General features: G+C 53.1%; 7 protein-coding genes across 7 annotated transcripts; 6 read left to right on the forward strand and 1 right to left on the reverse strand.

Annotated features, from left to right (window-relative positions):
- Positions 1-1,376: 1,376 nt before the first annotated feature.
- On the forward strand, positions 1,377-1,965 carry N0V96_002148 (uncharacterized protein; the record flags this gene model as incomplete). The annotated part of the gene is made up of 3 exons (XM_053187816.1): positions 1,377-1,579; positions 1,650-1,820; positions 1,884-1,965. The coding sequence occupies 3 exons, from the start codon at positions 1,377-1,379 to the stop codon at positions 1,963-1,965; spliced, it is 456 nt and encodes a 151-aa protein (XP_053055320.1).
- Positions 1,966-3,355: 1,390 nt separating this feature from the next.
- Positions 3,356-4,354, forward strand: N0V96_002149 (uncharacterized protein; the record flags this gene model as incomplete). The annotated part of the gene is made up of 2 exons (XM_053187815.2): positions 3,356-3,669; positions 3,703-4,354. The coding sequence occupies 2 exons, from the start codon at positions 3,356-3,358 to the stop codon at positions 4,352-4,354; spliced, it is 966 nt and encodes a 321-aa protein (XP_053055319.2).
- Positions 4,355-5,469: 1,115 nt separating this feature from the next.
- N0V96_002150 (uncharacterized protein) lies at positions 5,470-6,285 on the forward strand (the record flags this gene model as incomplete). Its single annotated transcript, XM_065756447.1, has 1 exon — positions 5,470-6,285. The coding sequence occupies one exon, from the start codon at positions 5,470-5,472 to the stop codon at positions 6,283-6,285; it is 816 nt and encodes a 271-aa protein (XP_065614816.1).
- A 1,146-nt stretch (positions 6,286-7,431) lies between these two features.
- RBL2 (tubulin folding cofactor A) lies at positions 7,432-7,917 on the forward strand (the record flags this gene model as incomplete). The annotated part of the gene is made up of 2 exons (XM_053187813.1): positions 7,432-7,611; positions 7,720-7,917. 2 exons carry the CDS (start codon positions 7,432-7,434, stop codon positions 7,915-7,917), a joined length of 378 nt encoding a protein of 125 aa, XP_053055317.1.
- A 171-nt stretch (positions 7,918-8,088) lies between these two features.
- N0V96_002152 (uncharacterized protein) lies at positions 8,089-9,153 on the reverse strand (the record flags this gene model as incomplete). The annotated part of the gene is made up of 1 exon (XM_053187812.2): positions 8,089-9,153. The coding sequence occupies one exon, from the start codon at positions 9,151-9,153 to the stop codon at positions 8,089-8,091; it is 1,065 nt and encodes a 354-aa protein (XP_053055316.1).
- Positions 9,154-9,744: 591 nt separating this feature from the next.
- N0V96_002153 (uncharacterized protein) lies at positions 9,745-11,388 on the forward strand (the record flags this gene model as incomplete). Its single annotated transcript, XM_065756448.1, has 5 exons — positions 9,745-9,796; positions 9,866-9,900; positions 10,203-10,464; positions 10,516-10,627; positions 11,061-11,388. 5 exons carry the CDS (start codon positions 9,745-9,747, stop codon positions 11,386-11,388), a joined length of 789 nt encoding a protein of 262 aa, XP_065614817.1.
- A 1,236-nt stretch (positions 11,389-12,624) lies between these two features.
- Positions 12,625-15,013, forward strand: N0V96_002154 (uncharacterized protein; the record flags this gene model as incomplete). The annotated part of the gene is made up of 6 exons (XM_053187810.2): positions 12,625-13,346; positions 13,558-13,771; positions 13,882-13,915; positions 14,001-14,059; positions 14,389-14,453; positions 14,962-15,013. 6 exons carry the CDS (start codon positions 12,625-12,627, stop codon positions 15,011-15,013), a joined length of 1,146 nt encoding a protein of 381 aa, XP_053055314.2.
- Positions 15,014-16,113: the final 1,100 nt, after the last annotated feature.

The raw sequence follows: 16,113 nt of genomic DNA on the forward strand, positions 1-16,113 counted from the left end.
GCGAAAGCAGGGGAAAGAGACATCTTGCCAGTCGCTGTTGGTTGCATGTCTTCAGGCCAAGGAAAGAGGGGTCGCAGATGCAGAGTTGACCGGTCAGGTCTCTCGTCACAAAAAGCAGAGACTTCTCCGTCAGGTTTTTATCCTGCTTTCCAGGGTTGCTTCTTTATAGCCGGCGCCAGATTCAAGCGTTATTCAAGTCTCTTGCCTCATTGTTGGGCCCAGATACAAGCAATTGAAGAGATAGGACGTAGGCCCTTACTCCCACCGGAACCAATAAACCCTGTTACGGGACATACTTTACCACCGATCACAACACTACAATGGCTGAAGTTGACCATGAAGTAGTAATCGCCGCTGAGGTACTTCTTGCATTAAGTGTCCAACTCATGTGGCAGAGAAACTTACATTCTTATAGGAATCCGATCACAGTGGATCTGAACTTGAGGTATGTTGGATCGTAGTGCCCACAAGAACCAAGCCTCCAGCCAGTTTGATCGAGACAAAAGCGCAAAGGGTTTTGGTCCTTGAACTAATGCAATTCAATCGCATAGAGCGTGGCATCTTCGACGACCAGTCTCAGTGCCTCCATTCTTGAATACCGGATTGAAAATGGCCGGACATATCACCGATATAAGGACGGAAGTGAGTGGAAACTTACCAGACGACGAGACCCGAGGACTGAATATACTGACCAATCTTTATCTAAACAGAGTATGGCATGCCTAACGACGAAACGGAGGCGGAACGGCTAGGTACGCTGCAAAGTTGCAAAGTTCCACAGTCGAATTGCTCTTTCTAACAAGTTGGTCTAGACTTCCAGCACGATATTTGCGTCTACACATTTGACGACAGACTTGGAATGGCGCCGCCATGCGACGATACCGCAAAGGTCGGACGAGTGATCGACATTGGAGCCGGAACTGGGAGCTGGGCTATGGATTTTGGCGACTTACACCCTGAGTCCGAGGTACGCTGCATCATGACCTATGTTTGCCTCGATGAGGTGGGAAAGAGCTTGAGATCTAACTCGATGTCTAGGTATTGGGCGTTGACCTCTCGCCTGTACGGGCGGACTTGTATGAGATCTCCTGGACATGAGCACACCATTCTTTTCATGCTAATGAGCGATTTCAGTGTACCTCCGAACGTCCGGTTCGAGGTTGACGATGTCGAGGAAGAGTGGACTTATTCTCAGCCTTTTGAGTATATCCACAGCCGATTCATGACCGCAGCTATTGATGACTGGGATAAATACATCAAAAGATGCTACGAGTGAGTTACGCAATCAAAGCTGTACTTTCTTTTGAGCTCCCTGTACTGATCAAAGTAGCAATCTTACCCCTGGTGGATACCTAGAGCTTCAAGAAGCCGAGGTCATGCCCAAGTCTGACGACGACCTGTTGCCCAAAGACTCTGCGATTGTCAAATACGTCAATATGCTGCACGAGGCTACCGAAATGACGGGGCGCGTATTCGTGGAGGCGCCTCCGCTGAAGAACAAGATGATTGAGGCTGGCTTCGTCGACGTTGAGCTCCGCGTCTTCAAGTGGCCTCACAACACCTGGCCCAAGGATGAGAGGTACCGTACTTACTAAATGAGTTTCAGACAGGATGATGATGGAAGAGGAAAGGCTAATAGAATTGACTAGATACAAGAAGCTCGGCTTATGGACGCAAGAGAATTTCGGTTCTGCGCTCGAAGCCTTGTGCATGGCTGCCTTCACCCGCGTGCTCGGCTGGACGCGCGACGAGGTCAACGTCTTCCTCATCGACGTTCGGAATGACCTCAAGAACAAGAGCTATCATGCGTACTGCCCCGTGTAAGTACCGTTTTTTTCCATGAAGTTGTTATGCTGCTTCGGGGTGCTGATAAGAGAGGACAGCTACTGCATCACTGGTCGCAAGCCGGAGAAGGAGAAGACCCCGCCGGTTCCTCAGGAGGGGACCGAGGCAGAGGGAGCGTAGTGATGATGCGAAGTTAGTAGCTTTCGCCTGCTAGCGATTTTCCATAGCCGTAGAAGTAAAGAACTCCTTAGTTGATAAGAAGGTACTTCTCTCCTGCATGCCACTATACGTGAAACGATTTGAATCTCTCACAGCCGTGACGAACAGATTGATGGATGTCAAACATTCAACGAGATTTATGCCAATCATCTGCCCCGGGGCTCTCAAGGCGAAGGTACCCACTAGCCTGACGTTGATCGCAAAGTAGCCGCAGGTCAACCTAGCGTCGCGACCGGGAAACGATCCAGACAAACGCATGGTGTTCAGCCGATCCCAGGATGATTTAAGTAGCGGCTATGAGAACCAATAGCAGGAATTCCGAGACGTGACTGCGCGGCAAGAAGACCAACAAGGCCAAAGGCAATTCCAAGTTGGCAAACTTTACTCCGTACAGAAAGAACATTGAAGCTAACGTAGTGCTTGCATTTGGATGGGGGGCTGAGACGGCAGGATGTTGGAGGAGAGGCGCGCCAAGGGTGATTTGGATGCGCCGCAGTGGACTGTCACCAACAGCCCAGCACTGAGATGCCCTGGTCCACCTTCCGACGGTGCCTGCGGAGGCCCTGTCAAGTTAAGGTAGGCAGCCGTTAAAAGCAGACTAACATGTTCTAGTGAGCTTAAAAAGGGGATGTCATTCCAAGCATTCGTGAAAGAGGAGAAAGGAGGAGACGCAAGATGAAGCTAGAACAAATATTGGACTAGGAAGCTTTAAGTGAACCGACACTGGGAACCGGTCCCCCAGCTCAGCCAACCCAGTCCCCGGGGTTACGGATGCCTAGAAAGGCAAAAACTCTAGCATTTTTGGCCCAGCGTACTGGCTTCTCAACCCCCGGCGTGCCTCCACTTTTCCGTGTGGTGCTGCGGTGCAAAGGCCCGGCGAAGTTCGCTGCGGCACTGCCACTTCCTGCTGTTTCCCCACCCGAAAACAAGCAGAGAACCCGCCAAACTTCTACCGCCGTTTCTAAACTTAGACATTTTGGCGGTAGGCAGGATGCAGACACGGCCACACTATGGGCATTACTACACCTGTCACCAATAACCTAAGGCTACCTTACCGACTATCTGGTAGATCTTGGAGAATCGTTGGGAGATTGTCATTTTATACTACCGGAACCTAGGCATTTTGAGATCGAGGCCACGATGCTTGCTGCAACATATAACCACGGTGGTACCGCCATTGACGATGTAGGTGGGTGTTGTTACTGCACCTCTCATCCTCTAATCCCCATCGACCTCGAACGAGTGTGATACTCGCTCCCAAGAGTCCAACTTGATGCCCGTCTCGACTCCATCTTGACACCAAAACCACTTACACCGACGCATCATCATCATCAACACCATACCTGCTGCCATGGCTTCATCACCCTGCACGCTTGCGACGTGCGACGTCTCCGACAGCCCGTACGGCTACCGTCCGGCACTAACAGGCAGCGCCGTCTTCGCCGCCGTCTCGGCCCTCTGCCTCGTCATCAACGGCGCCGTCGCCGCTCGGTCAACACAACGACACGCCACCGCCCCCTTCTCCGTCATCGCGACCCTCGCCTGCGTGCTCGAGTTGCTGGGCTGGGTGGACCGCATGGCAGGCTGGACCGATCCCTGGGCCGTGTACCCTCTCCTGCAGAGCAAGGCCCTGCTCACCATTGCCCCCATCTTTGTCACTTCAAGGTATGTCTGAGTTCTCCTATGAGATCGTGTTAGTCTCTGCAGAAACTCAGATTCTGATTCTCTGTTCTGCAGTATCTACGTCTGCCTTGCACCAATGGTTCGGATTCTAGGCACAGAACACTCCTTCATCAAACCAGAGCTCTACAGCCCCATCCTCCTCCCGCTGGACGGCCTCGCCCTCCTCCTCCAAATCGTAGGCCTCGGCGTCGGCTTCCAAAACGTGCCGTACACCCTCTCATCCCAGACCTCCTACGCACCCAACGACGTGGGCGCCAAAATCATCCTGGCGGGCCTGGCCGTCCAGCTCGTGACCCTGGTTGCCGCGGGCCTTTCCCTCGCTTTCATCCTCCTCCGCGCAGCCCGCTCCTACCGGCAGTACGGCTACACCACCTTCCACCGAGACGTGGGCTACGTACCTCTGACGGGCCGCTTCCGCATCTTCGCCGGCGCAGTGCCGTCCGCCATGGTCGTCTTATTCGGCAGGATGTGTTTCAGGGTCGCCGAGTACGCAGAGGGCTTTCGGGGCCCGTTGGCGAGGGGCGGCGGGGAGGGGATTGTTTCTCGGGCTCGAGGGGTTTCTTGTCGGGTACGCGCTCTTGGCGATCGTGGGGTGCCACCCGGCGTTGTTCTTGAAGGATGGGAAGATGGTTTCGAGGATCGAGTCGGAGCCGTTTGTGGGTATTGATGGTGTTGGGAGTACCGGCGGGAACGGCGATCACGAGAGAGATTTGGAGGAGCTTAGTAAGGTGTATCAGAGGCACCACGAGGAGGAGCAGAGGTTGTCGAGATTTGAGCGTGTTTGAAGATGATACCCCCCCTTTTTAAAGTAGCGTGCGTTGATAACATTTGGTTCATCATTAAAGGGACCTAGTCGAATTTACATTGCATATTTTTTTCACTTTTCTTTTTGAATCTCGAAGGCTTCCCGCTCATCATGGAAAGTTGCAACATATACCGCATGGTTCAAGTATAAATCACATGTTCCGGAAACCGGCAGGAAGTCCTAGTAGCTAACGTAGGAGAATGGCTTAATTGCAGTATCTAACACTTATGGCAGAACTGCAACTAGATTGGACATTGAGTAATATTAGGGTATGTTAGTGTCTGCAAAGTGCGAGACGACCATCCTCACTCAACTTGGAAAATCAGAGTAATTAGTCGTTACTATCATCAGTAATTCAACGCATCTTGTGAACATTGTCTGTGTGTGATTAAGTCTCTCAATGAGGTTCAACGATTACTCTAGTCTTCAACCAGCAAAGCTTAGAACCATAATAAAGCTCCAGTAAGCTCTCCAGACAAAGTAACAATCACGATAGGTCTTGACTCCTCGGCTCACCATACCTCGGCAACAGGCGTGGGTTCACCCCAGACAAAAGAACATCCATCCTCTTCTACAATTCGAGAACACTCCACCTAACCCTGTCGACAAATACGCACGCGGGAGGGGGGCTGGTCTGACAGGACGACTCTACTCAGACCACAAAGTCCATACTTATTGGGACTTTGGGCGCTAACATGATTGGTCTCCAAACGCGATGCCCGCGATTGTCAATAGTGCTTACACGTTGAAAGATGACCGAGATCCACATCAGACGCCTCATCCGTCAAGGTAATATCACTCTGACCAAATATATATGCCAAGTCATATAAAATAAGCCAAATTGCTCTTGTGCTACTACAGTCCGTTGAGAAATAAATCTCTCAATCTCTCCAATTTCTTTGTTCTCTACCAGACGGCTGAAACTCAATCTCAACTTCTGGAAAAAGGTCCAGACCAAACCATAGCATCCTCCCATTATGTCGAGAAAACCCGTCATCGTGCTCACCCCGGGAGCATGGCACTCGCCAGAGCATTTCCAAGACCTTCGCGACGAACTACACACAAGAGGCTGGGAGACCCGCGTCGTGAGGCACCAATCCGTCGGCTCTGAGCCGCCGAACAAGGGCTTATACGACGACGCGGCCGCCACCGGTGCCGTGCTGCAAGAACTTGCCGACCAAGACCGGCAGATCGTCCTGGTCGCTCATTCATACGGCGGTCTCGCGGCAGCCGAAGGCGTCAAGGGATTCGGGATCAAGCAGAGGGCCGCGGAGGGTAAGCCTGGCGGCGTCATCATGTTTATGTACCTCGCTGCGTTTGTGGGGCAGAAAGGGCAGAGCATCTTGAGCATGACGGGCGATGTGTATCCCCCGTGGACGAGGGTAGAGGTGAGTGAATCTTTCTCGTGTCTTGCTTGCGATGCTTGGTATACTGATCAGATACGTCAGGACGGCCGAATCCATGTCGTGACCGCCGATGACCCCCTCTACGGAGACGTGCCCTCAGAGGCAAGGGAAAAGGCAAAGAGCTTGTTGAAGCACCAGACGACGATCTCGTTCAAGGAGACAATGACGTACGAGCCCTGGCACGACATTACTTGCATGTACGTCGGCTGCGAGGACGACCAGGCGATCCCGTACTTTGCGCAGGAGCAGATGCAGCAGCTCCTGGGACCCGAGGCGACCAAGTTGAAGTTGAAGTCTGCGCACTCGCCGTTCCTTTCTGTTCTGTCTGAGACGGCGGATGCTGTTGAGCTCGCTGCGAAGAAGGGGCTGGAGGCTCTGTCGGTTTAGACTCAAGATAACGGGGGCTTTGAAACTAGTCGTACTCGCTACGGAGGTGAGTATTTTGAGTGCAATATTGTAGTGCTAGCGATTAGAGTGTATATATTTTTTTTCCTCGGTGTGATGGTATGTCGTAGCTACGAGTGACGATAAATGAACTCATACTGTTTATCTCGAGTAAGTCAGGTCCAAAGCTGTCTAGTTTGAAGACCAAAGTAGATAATATGTGATGGCGCTTGTGTCGTGCTTGTTGCAGCTTTTGACTTCGTTTAGATATAAGTTTAGTTGGAGGTTCATTGTAAATAAGACTGTCAGCGGAAAGACGTAAAAAAAACATCTTCAAATGCATCCAACGCATGGACTTCTTCATGCGGACGGCTATCAAGACCAACAATGCCATGGTATGAATGTCGTCTCAACCTTACTCCAACATGTGGCAATTCATGTATTCCAGCACTCGCCCGAATCCCAATCTCACTAATGCCCATAATTCCCAATGGGTAAAGATTCCAGCGGCATGGAAGTTGTTGCCTAGGTAAGATACTTGATGCAGAGAGCACAAGACTATCGATTGTGCTGACTATCGATTGTGCTAGGACAGGACCTCAATCCTACGAAAATGAGGCATATGCAGTGTTCTGGATTCGTTCTCTGCTTTTGTCTAACTTATTCAGCAAGAGAATTACCGGAATAGGAAAACAGTGAGTAGTAGGCAGCCATCAAAGAGACGAGCAATATCCGTGGTGCCTTGAGACAAAGATGCCCAGGAATGGCCGCATAAAGTAGACGAGTTCCCAAAAAGGGTTGCTGAGATGAGGTAAGGTTGCCGGGATGCACCCCGCCGTGAAACCCCCACCAAAACCCTTTCCAAGGCACCAGCCTGTGTGCACCTTGACGTAGCCAGCCAAGCAGCAGGAACAGCCGGGATCCCGTGTAAACAAAAGCAGGAAACAATCAGCCGAAGCATAGGAAGGTAGGTAAATTAACAAGACTGACTGCCTCATTTTGCTCACTTCAGGAAAAAACCCGTACTCACGCATCACCACAGAAAATCTCCATCTTGAACCCCATTCATCGGATAGTGCAGACTTGATTCGAATCTTCACCCCGCCGCTACTCAAAACTTCTTCAGCACCAGCACCACCACAGACAACCATGGCGCCCCCCTCTCAGCTCACCGTCGCGACCCTCTCCGTCACCAGACTCCTCAAGGAGGAGATCTCGTACGAGAAGGAACTCATCCAGCAAAGGGGCAAGGTCACGACTCTGGAGAATGAGATCAAGGAAGGCAAGCCCGATGAGGACGGCAACAGGGAGTACATGCTCAAGCAGCTGGTAAGTCACTCCCCCATCTCTAGCCAATACCTGTGGAGCTCTGGTTCTTCGAGACATCAGGAATTCTCTTGAGTGTAGCACCCCGCTGACTGACTTTGGGGGGGCTAGAAACTCGCGGTGGAGGAAACGCAAAAGGTGTTCCCCGAGCTGAGAACCCGCGTCGAGGACGCGACCGTCAAGCTGGAGGAGCAGATTGCCCTGGCTGAGAGCGGCGGTGCGTCGCCCGAGGAGTTGGAGACGGCGAGACTTGCGCTAGCAAAGGGCAAGGAGGAGAAGACGTATCTCAAGGACGACGTCTCTGCTTAGAATTGTGATCATTTTTTCTTCTTTCCCGCGTTTTGATATCAAAGATGAGAAGGAGGTTCGGGATTGCGTTGTGTCAAGGGCAGGCGAACGTCAGAGGCAAAATAGCTGCCTGCTTTAATGGGTATCTCAATTGAGGGACTATTCTAGAATCATCCGAAGCACTTGATTTGTCTAGCTGTCCACTTCCATGCTTTCCGGTGCGTCCACTGTGATTTGAGGCGTATCGCCTCCCGACGTGAGCTGTGTATCATGGCGGTCATCCATCTCAACGTCCTCTCCCTCTTCAATCTCGCCCTCATCATCGTCTTGAGGCTGAGGGGTGCCAGTCTGACTCGGGACGGCGCTGCCAGACCGCGAAAAGCCGCCCAGGCCACCCGCTCGAGGCTTGAGACCCTCAGACTGATCCTCCGACTGACCCTCGTGCGCCGACGCCGGTCTCGGCACGGCACCGCTGTCTGGGTGCGGCGTGACATTGCCGCTGGAGACGTGCCGAGGCGTGTTGCCCCCTCTAGAAGCGTCGCCATCCTCCTCGCCGTCCTCGTTCATGCCCTCCCGTCTTTCGACCTCCTCCTTCTCATCGCGGATCTGTCTGCGAAGTTGCATGCCTTCATCCATAATTTTGCTGAACTGATCGCGCCGCTCCCGCCAAGTCACCGCGTAGGTCTCGCTTTCCTTCTCCAGGTCGCGAATTTCCTCCTCGAGCTTCTTCAGGTTTGACTCCTGCTCCCCGCGCGGCCGCAGGCCCTTAGCCATGAGCGCGTTGGCGAGCTTGTCGTACTCCTTACGTTGGGCAAGCGTCGCCCTGGCGCCCTCTAGCTGCTCGCGCAGCCGCGCGTTGTTGTCTCGAACGTTTTGACATTCCTCGAGAATACGTTGCTGGTCGGCCTTGTAGCGTTCGCGCTCGCGGACGTTCGCGTCGAGGAGGAATTGCAGGCGGGCAATACTGCTATCGAATGCGGCAAAGTCAAGGGTGAGGTCGTCTTTGATCTGATCAATCTCTCGCAGAGTTTGAGCGGTCTTTGTCTCTTCCTTCACCTCAGTATCGCCGTCATTGTCGCCATTTGCGCCCTCGGGTGGTGGGGTCGGTTGTTGTTTCGAGTGGGCGTTTACAATCGTGGAGATGGATGTGAGCCGCTTGGTGATTCGCTTGAAGGGCTTCTCCTCGATGTTGACCAGTCGGGTCTTGTGCAACTCCTGCTCCTCCTTATCATCCAGAAGACCCCAAGTCGACGCCATTTTGCGGGATTGAACTAAGAGAAGGTGTATTGTGCCGCTTGTCGAACTGTAAAAGCTAGATGAGCTTCGACCCTGGGGCTATGCTGTGGGAGGTCAATTCTTCGCTGGTCCTGCCTTGGCTCAAGGATAATCAAGCCGTAGTTCTTCTGAGCTGAGTGGTGCAAGATGGTGCGGTTGATGTGAGCGACAATGGTCTGCGCCACAACGGATACCACAGTTGACGATGATGGAATCGCAGGAGTGAACTCAAAGGAGCAGATGTGGAGGAAAAGAAGCTCCAGGTCGTTCACCTTTCTTCTTTGACGGCCTTGCAGTAGCATGCCAGCAGCCACGCATGCCTGGCTTAGCGCAGATTGGTCAGCTACCTCAAGCCTTAAGCGCTGTGAACCTAGTGGGTCATCATCCCCTCTACCTTACCTGCCTAAGATAAGGAAACTCCGATCGCACTGTCAATGCGTTCGCCTTTCCAACATTCAGTGATCTCATCTTCTCAAAAACACACCAAATTCCTCAGGCGCAACAGCATTTCTTTGGTCGCAAAACTTAGAAACACCACAACAAAAAGACAGCACAAGTTTGCAACACTAGGACATGCCGTCTCAGGAAGAACAAGAACTGCTGGCCAGAATCGGCCAGCTTGCGGGTACGTAGTAATTTTTGTAACCAGACACAGGTGACAAGAGCGCGTATTCTCTAACGTAGTGGCAAACAGGCAAGATCAACCTTCACAAGGCCCAGCAAGCCGGCGTTCAATCAGTCCCAAGCAGCCAGGCTTCCTATCATCGTCGTATGTTTAATCTCGAGACCGATAAAACATCCTGCGCTTACACATCACAGATAACACTCACCGACATGGCGCCTTCCCCCACAAGCATCGAGTCCAGCCGTACCCCTCCACCCGAGGTGGCCCGACAGGTTTTCGGCACCGATCCTTGGTGGTAAACAAAGATGGAACCCAAACACCTCCTTCCGATGCGTCGTCTCCTGCGGAGGGTTCTGTCTCGACGACTTCCTCAGGCGCCTGGATCTCGAAGAATACTCGCGGTCAGAGGTCGCTGATCAACTCGGCCGTTTACGACAAGACCAATGAAGCACATGTCAAGGCCATTGAGGCGTCGCGCCAACAGAAGATTCGTCAGCAGGACGCGCGCGAGCAACAACAGCTTGCCAACCATTTCCAACGCTACAGCGGCAATGCAAGCGCACCGCATACTCCCACTAACCCGACAGCGACAGGCAATCACGAGATAGAGATCCAAGGCATTCGCTTTCGTGTCGCGAACAGCGGCAGCAAGCTCATCAAGGTGTCGGGTGCGTTACTTTTGCAGCCTTGCACAGCAGAGCAAACTTACAATCGTACAGGAGATCTCCACTCAGTCAACGCTACCCCCAAAGTCGCCTTCGTTGGGGGTGTCAAATTTCATCGAAGCAAGACCGGTAATCTGTACCGCGACGGTGTGCTCAAAGCTCAACGGTATGAAGCCTTTCCTCCTGGCTGACAATTGCTAACTTGGGTCACTCCCCCAGCCAAACTGGCATCAAAAAGGTCGACGTGCCTTGCAGCATGTTTTCGCTGACTGGTATTTTATTCACAATCTTATTCGATCGCCCACGCAATATCCGATCCGACAGATTTGGACGATTTCTTGCTCAAGTGGGTATGATATACCGGACTCCACTAACCACCATCATTTTATTTTAGGTTCATGTGCCAAGGGACCATCTTGTCGATACAAGCACGATGCTTCGAAAGTTGCCATTTGTCGGGAGATGCTGCACAAGGGGACCTGCGCCAGTGGGGACTCCTGTGATCTGTCCCATGACTTGACGCCCCAGCGCATCCCAACTTGCGTTCACTTTCTCAAGGGCAATTGTGCCAACTCCACTTGTCCCTATGCTCATTCTAGTGTATCCTCAGGTGCTCTGGTCTGCCGTTCCTTTGGGATGTACGGCTACTGCGACAAGGGAGACGAATGCGAAGAGCGACACGTTTTCGAGTGCCCCGACTTCAGCAACACGGGCAAGTGTAAAACCAGGGGCTGCAAGCTCCTTCACCGCGAGAGGGCAAGCGTCCTTCGGAAGCGGGCGGACGGCGCCGAAATGGAGGATCTGTCGAGCGATGACGAGCCGGTCGATAGCGACGACGTGGACTCAGACGAAGTGGAGGAGTTTATCACCGATGGTGCTGGTGATGATACTGACTTCAAGGTTCAGAAGGACTTTATCTCTTTCTGATTGTGATCTGATGCCACCTTGCTGAGGCCGAATGGTCTCTTTTCACTACTAACATGCTTGCTATCCAGTCCTTGAAGAAGTCCAGACCAAGGAAGGCCTCGAGCCTTTTGACGGCGGACGTATTTCAGGTCACGAAAACGATTGGGGAAGAAAAACCACAAAATATACCCGCAAAAGAAATGGAGAAACAGAGCATTGATACCAGGATACCAAGCACAGAGCAGAAAAGAATAGAAGATCATGATAATGATTATGAAGAAGAAAAAGACGAAAAACAAGTAGCAGAAATGGATAGACTAAAAAACATGGAACACGAAAAGAAGCAACCAAGATGTGATACATGGTGTAGGCCGAGACAAAACAGGATGACATTTCAATACTCCATGTCCTGTTGAAGTTTGATGTCTCTTTGAGTCTCGTAAAACTTCAATCCAAAAAAAAAAAGATGGTGTTAATTGTCTAGGTACTGTTAGTTTAGTAGTACGTGATATTGGCGTAAAATCCCCCATGCGGAAGAGTGACATTGGGCCAAGCATCATTTCCGCGTGCGGGCCGGCCCAACTGTTCGCGGGTGTCTCAACTAGATCAATTAAAATTTCCATTAGAATTTTACCCCGCCATTCCTCTCCCCTGTGGACTCCTGAAATCAGCCGTCATTCGATGACAATTCGTTGCGCTGACACACACACACACAAGCTTCAAGTTCCCACTGTCCAGAGACCCCTCTTGGCCCTTTTTCGCCCCCATTTCCAGTCGGAGCAGTCGGCGCCACTGTCCACATGTTGTCTTCTGATCAGCCCTCCTTTGTCCCCTCGGGCAGCGGGCTAGGGAGCTTATTGCGAGGCGCTAACAGAGACCCGTCATTTGGCGGCCATATCGTGGTCGGATCGGGGGGCTTGCTGATCTGAGGCTGCTGCCGCTGCCTTGTGGGAGGATTCGCGTCTTTGAACAGCACCGCCATCTGCTCAGCCCCTTGGACTACACACTCTCTCATCCTTTCCCCGAAGCTGAGAATAGCACCAAGTCTGACAACACTGCCTGTCTTGCGTTGAACATAGGTCGTTGTTGGTTTTTTACTCATGGATAATTGAACAATTGCCCTTTGCCAAAGACACCTTCTTTCTTCTTGTCGCTGTCATTAATTTCCCGGCCCTCCTATTTCTAGACTTGACTTACCTATTCCGAAAGCTTCAAGCATACACGCTGGATCAGCACTAATCATTTTCCGACGTCATCATGGGCATACGCGACGTTCTCAAGAAGAAGGAGAAACTCGACAACGGCGAGCACAGCAGCAAGGATGCAGTAGACAGGCTGGCGGCCCCCGAGTTCAAATTCATTCGATCAGACACACACACCCAAGAGGTCATCCACCCCCCGAGCGGCCCCCCGGGCTTCGACGACGGCAAGGAACAGTACCTGAACCCGAATGGCAACGACGTCAGCAGCGGCCAGAAGCCCCGGCGCAGCCTCGACGTCTTCTTCGGCAACAGCCGCTCGCGCAGCGCGTCCGCCTCCTCGCAGGCGAGCTCGACCTCCAACGCCCACTCGAACAATGGCAAGATTGGGAGACGGCTGTCAGAGCGGCTGCACCTCAGTCGCTCGCCCGCCTCGTCTGAAAACATCCCGCAGAACCTACCCGACATCGTGACCACGGCCGAGGGCGGCGAGGGGGACGAGCTACAGTGGGAGAAGCGCGCGACCATGCTGGCTTCGGCGAATAAGAGCAGGCCCGCGACGCCGTTGGCGAACGACGCGGGCGGTGGTGGGGATATGGCGAGGGGCAGGACGCAGGGCGCGGCGGTGTCGTCTCCGGCCATTGACGAGGATATTCAGGAGGCCATCCGGCTTCACGAAGCGGGAGATTTCGAGAATTCGACAGCCATGTTCGCCCGCTTGGCTGACCCGAAAGGGGCGAATAACACCTTGAGCCAGTTCCTATACGGTCTTTCATTGAGGTGAGTTACCTTTTGCCTTGCATGTGGACTGGTCTCGACTCCTACTCGGCACTTTCCCCGTACCTATAAGACGGGATCATGACGCGGGGGCGCGCCTCGGCTCATCGGGCGATCATGATGCATCGGAGGACGGGGGAGGGCTTGGAAGCAGGACCTTACAGGTGTCACGATATTTGGGCTATTTGGACGGATTACTGACAAGGGTTGACAGGCACGGATGGGGTTGCGAACCAGACCCAGAAGGGGCCATCAAGTATCTCTCGGCGGCGGCGTCGAATGCGGCAACCGTCGAGCAGATGGCGTTGAAGGCAGGGCTTAAAAAGGGTGGTGCTGCTAAGGGCGAGCTCGTTCTGGCTATATTCGAGTTGGCGAACTCCTTTCGACACGGTTGGGGCACAGCCAAAGACCCAATAGCGGCAAAGCAGGTGAGTTCATCTGTCCACAGAACGGAGGAGGGGGGCGGTCGGGCGAGGAATGCCTTACGTCCTAGCTGGCCAAGCCTTGAAGGCCTAGAACTGACATCTCGTCGACATAGTACTATGAGACTGCGGCGAACCTTGGAGATACTGGTGAGTCTGCCATGATGAATTCACTCTGAGGCGTTTAGGCCCAATTGATGTGTAGCGGTGCGCTAACCCGCCTTGCCCGTCTCAGATGCCATGAACGAGGTAGCTTGGTGCTATGTAGAAGGCTTCGGGTGCAAAAAGGACAAGGTACGTTTGGTCACATATCACCCATCATCTCAAGCGGCATTGCGTCTACCCGGTCTTGCGATGTGAGGCCCAGAACTTGGTCTTCAGGGGCGACCAACATCAGCCTCAGCAGCCCCAGGTATTGTGTGGCTTGCACTCAGCGAGACCACACATGTCATGGGGTGTGTGAGAGAGCATACTGGTACAGAGTGACGTCCTACTTGGGCTGTCAGCAACTTGATTTGGTCCAAGTTGGGCATCAATACAGCGAACCTAAAAGACGGCCGCAAACAGGAACCCGTGCAGGACGCATGCTCAATATCATCACATGAGGCTGACAACATGTCCAGTTCGCAGCAGCCCGTTACTACCGGTTGGCTGAAAAGAACGGTAACAAAACGCTAGGCAATTCATGGTAAGTTGAGCCTGTCTGTTCATTTGTCTCTTTCTTATCCACTGGTTCGTTGAGGGGGGGTTTCCCCAGAGTTGGATCCGGCGCATGCATCGCTGGAGAGAAGGGGGAAAGCTGCAGCTCTCTTGTCGCGAATGACTTGCGCGCTGCGGCATTGATAGGCTCCCAAGGCTTTTTTTACTCTGCCTGCCTCCAAATGCGGGAGCTCGCCCTGTCATTCGATCCTCTTGGATGACAGTCAGTTTTCCCGGAACTGCACGCGGTTACCTGCCGCTGCAAGCCCTCCTGCGCTGCGCCGCGTTCCCCAGAGCGCCCGCGAAGACTCGATGCTGCTTCCCGGGGCTGCAATTCGTCGCGATTAGTTTCTGCCTGCCTGCCAGTCCACTTGCCGGCCTGTCCTTACCCCCCTATCTTTGCGTTCCTGACGCCATTGCCCACACAATCTGGCACCACCCCGTGGGCCAGAATTGCTCTGTGATACTCAAAGGCTGACCACCCGCAAACTCAATAGGATCTGGAAGGAAAAGTACGACCCAGATGCCGGCGACAAGAAGAAGAAGTAGAGACAAGGAGGCAGAAAGTCACGGAACGGAGGGGCCAAGTGTGTGCATGAGATGACCGAACCACTGGTGACACGGCATCACGTACTCGAAACGGGTGAGACGTTCCGGTTCGGCAGTCCCGCTCGGCTTCTATCTGGCGGTTGCACTTTCTCTCTCTCTCTCTACTGCCACGGTGTCAACCAACGCGCAAGATCGTGACACAAGCCTTCGGCTGTTCCTTGGGCCATACTGATTGTGTGTCCGAAGCACAGCGACGGTATCGAGGGGAAGGGAGAGGAACAGGGGCACAAAACATGAGTCTTTTGTCAGCCTCTCCCTCCAGAGTTCTTGCTTTACTCCCTTACCCCTCTTCTGAGCGCCCTCACATGGTGGGATAGGGGTGCACGGAGATCTCATCAGGCAGGACAAACTGCGTGCGGCGACAAATAGACACAGGTATCCCATGCGGGAAACGACGAGCTTTCGACGTGCTCGACGCTGTGTGCCGTCGGACGGGCGAAATCTATTGGTCTCGCGAGTGTGGGGAAAGCAGAGAAGCTGGCTCGCAGCGAGGCAGGGAATGGGAGGGAGAACAAGCTGTGATGGACCTCTCGTGGAGCCTTTGCCTCGTCTCCAGTATGTCGCTGAGATGGACTTGCAGGTTAAGCACCTGGGCTGTATATGGGAGACACGGGGCTTGTGGCCATGTTTATGCCTACAGCAAGTTTCCAGCTGCTATCGCGAAGGCTAATGCTGCCCTTTTGCTTTATCATTTTACTGTTCAACATACCCCGCATTATCATCATAGGCAATCATCAAGAAAATAGCGATGCATTTTATTCAGTGAGATCCCATCAGCCGTCCATCTTGAGGGTAAATGTGACTGATGACTGATGAATGATGACGGACGCCGGGTAGACAGGGCCACGGGGCACGGAGTACGGGTGCACCCGACCCGGGTATCTACACCGGAGAGAAAGCACGCCGTGCCTTTCGTCCGGGCCGAACCATCATTTTAATGTCGTCCGAGGATCGTTTAGGCTCCCCAAGGTGTCACGGACTTGCTTCGTCCAACAGCCTATAGAGAGCGCGGGACTATCAGGTCGGAATGATACACAAAC

Source organism: Colletotrichum fioriniae (genome assembly GCF_027942845.1).
Source record: "Colletotrichum fioriniae strain IMI 355084 chromosome Unknown scaffold_2, whole genome shotgun sequence".
Classification (NCBI taxonomy): domain Eukaryota; kingdom Fungi; phylum Ascomycota; class Sordariomycetes; order Glomerellales; family Glomerellaceae; genus Colletotrichum; species Colletotrichum fioriniae.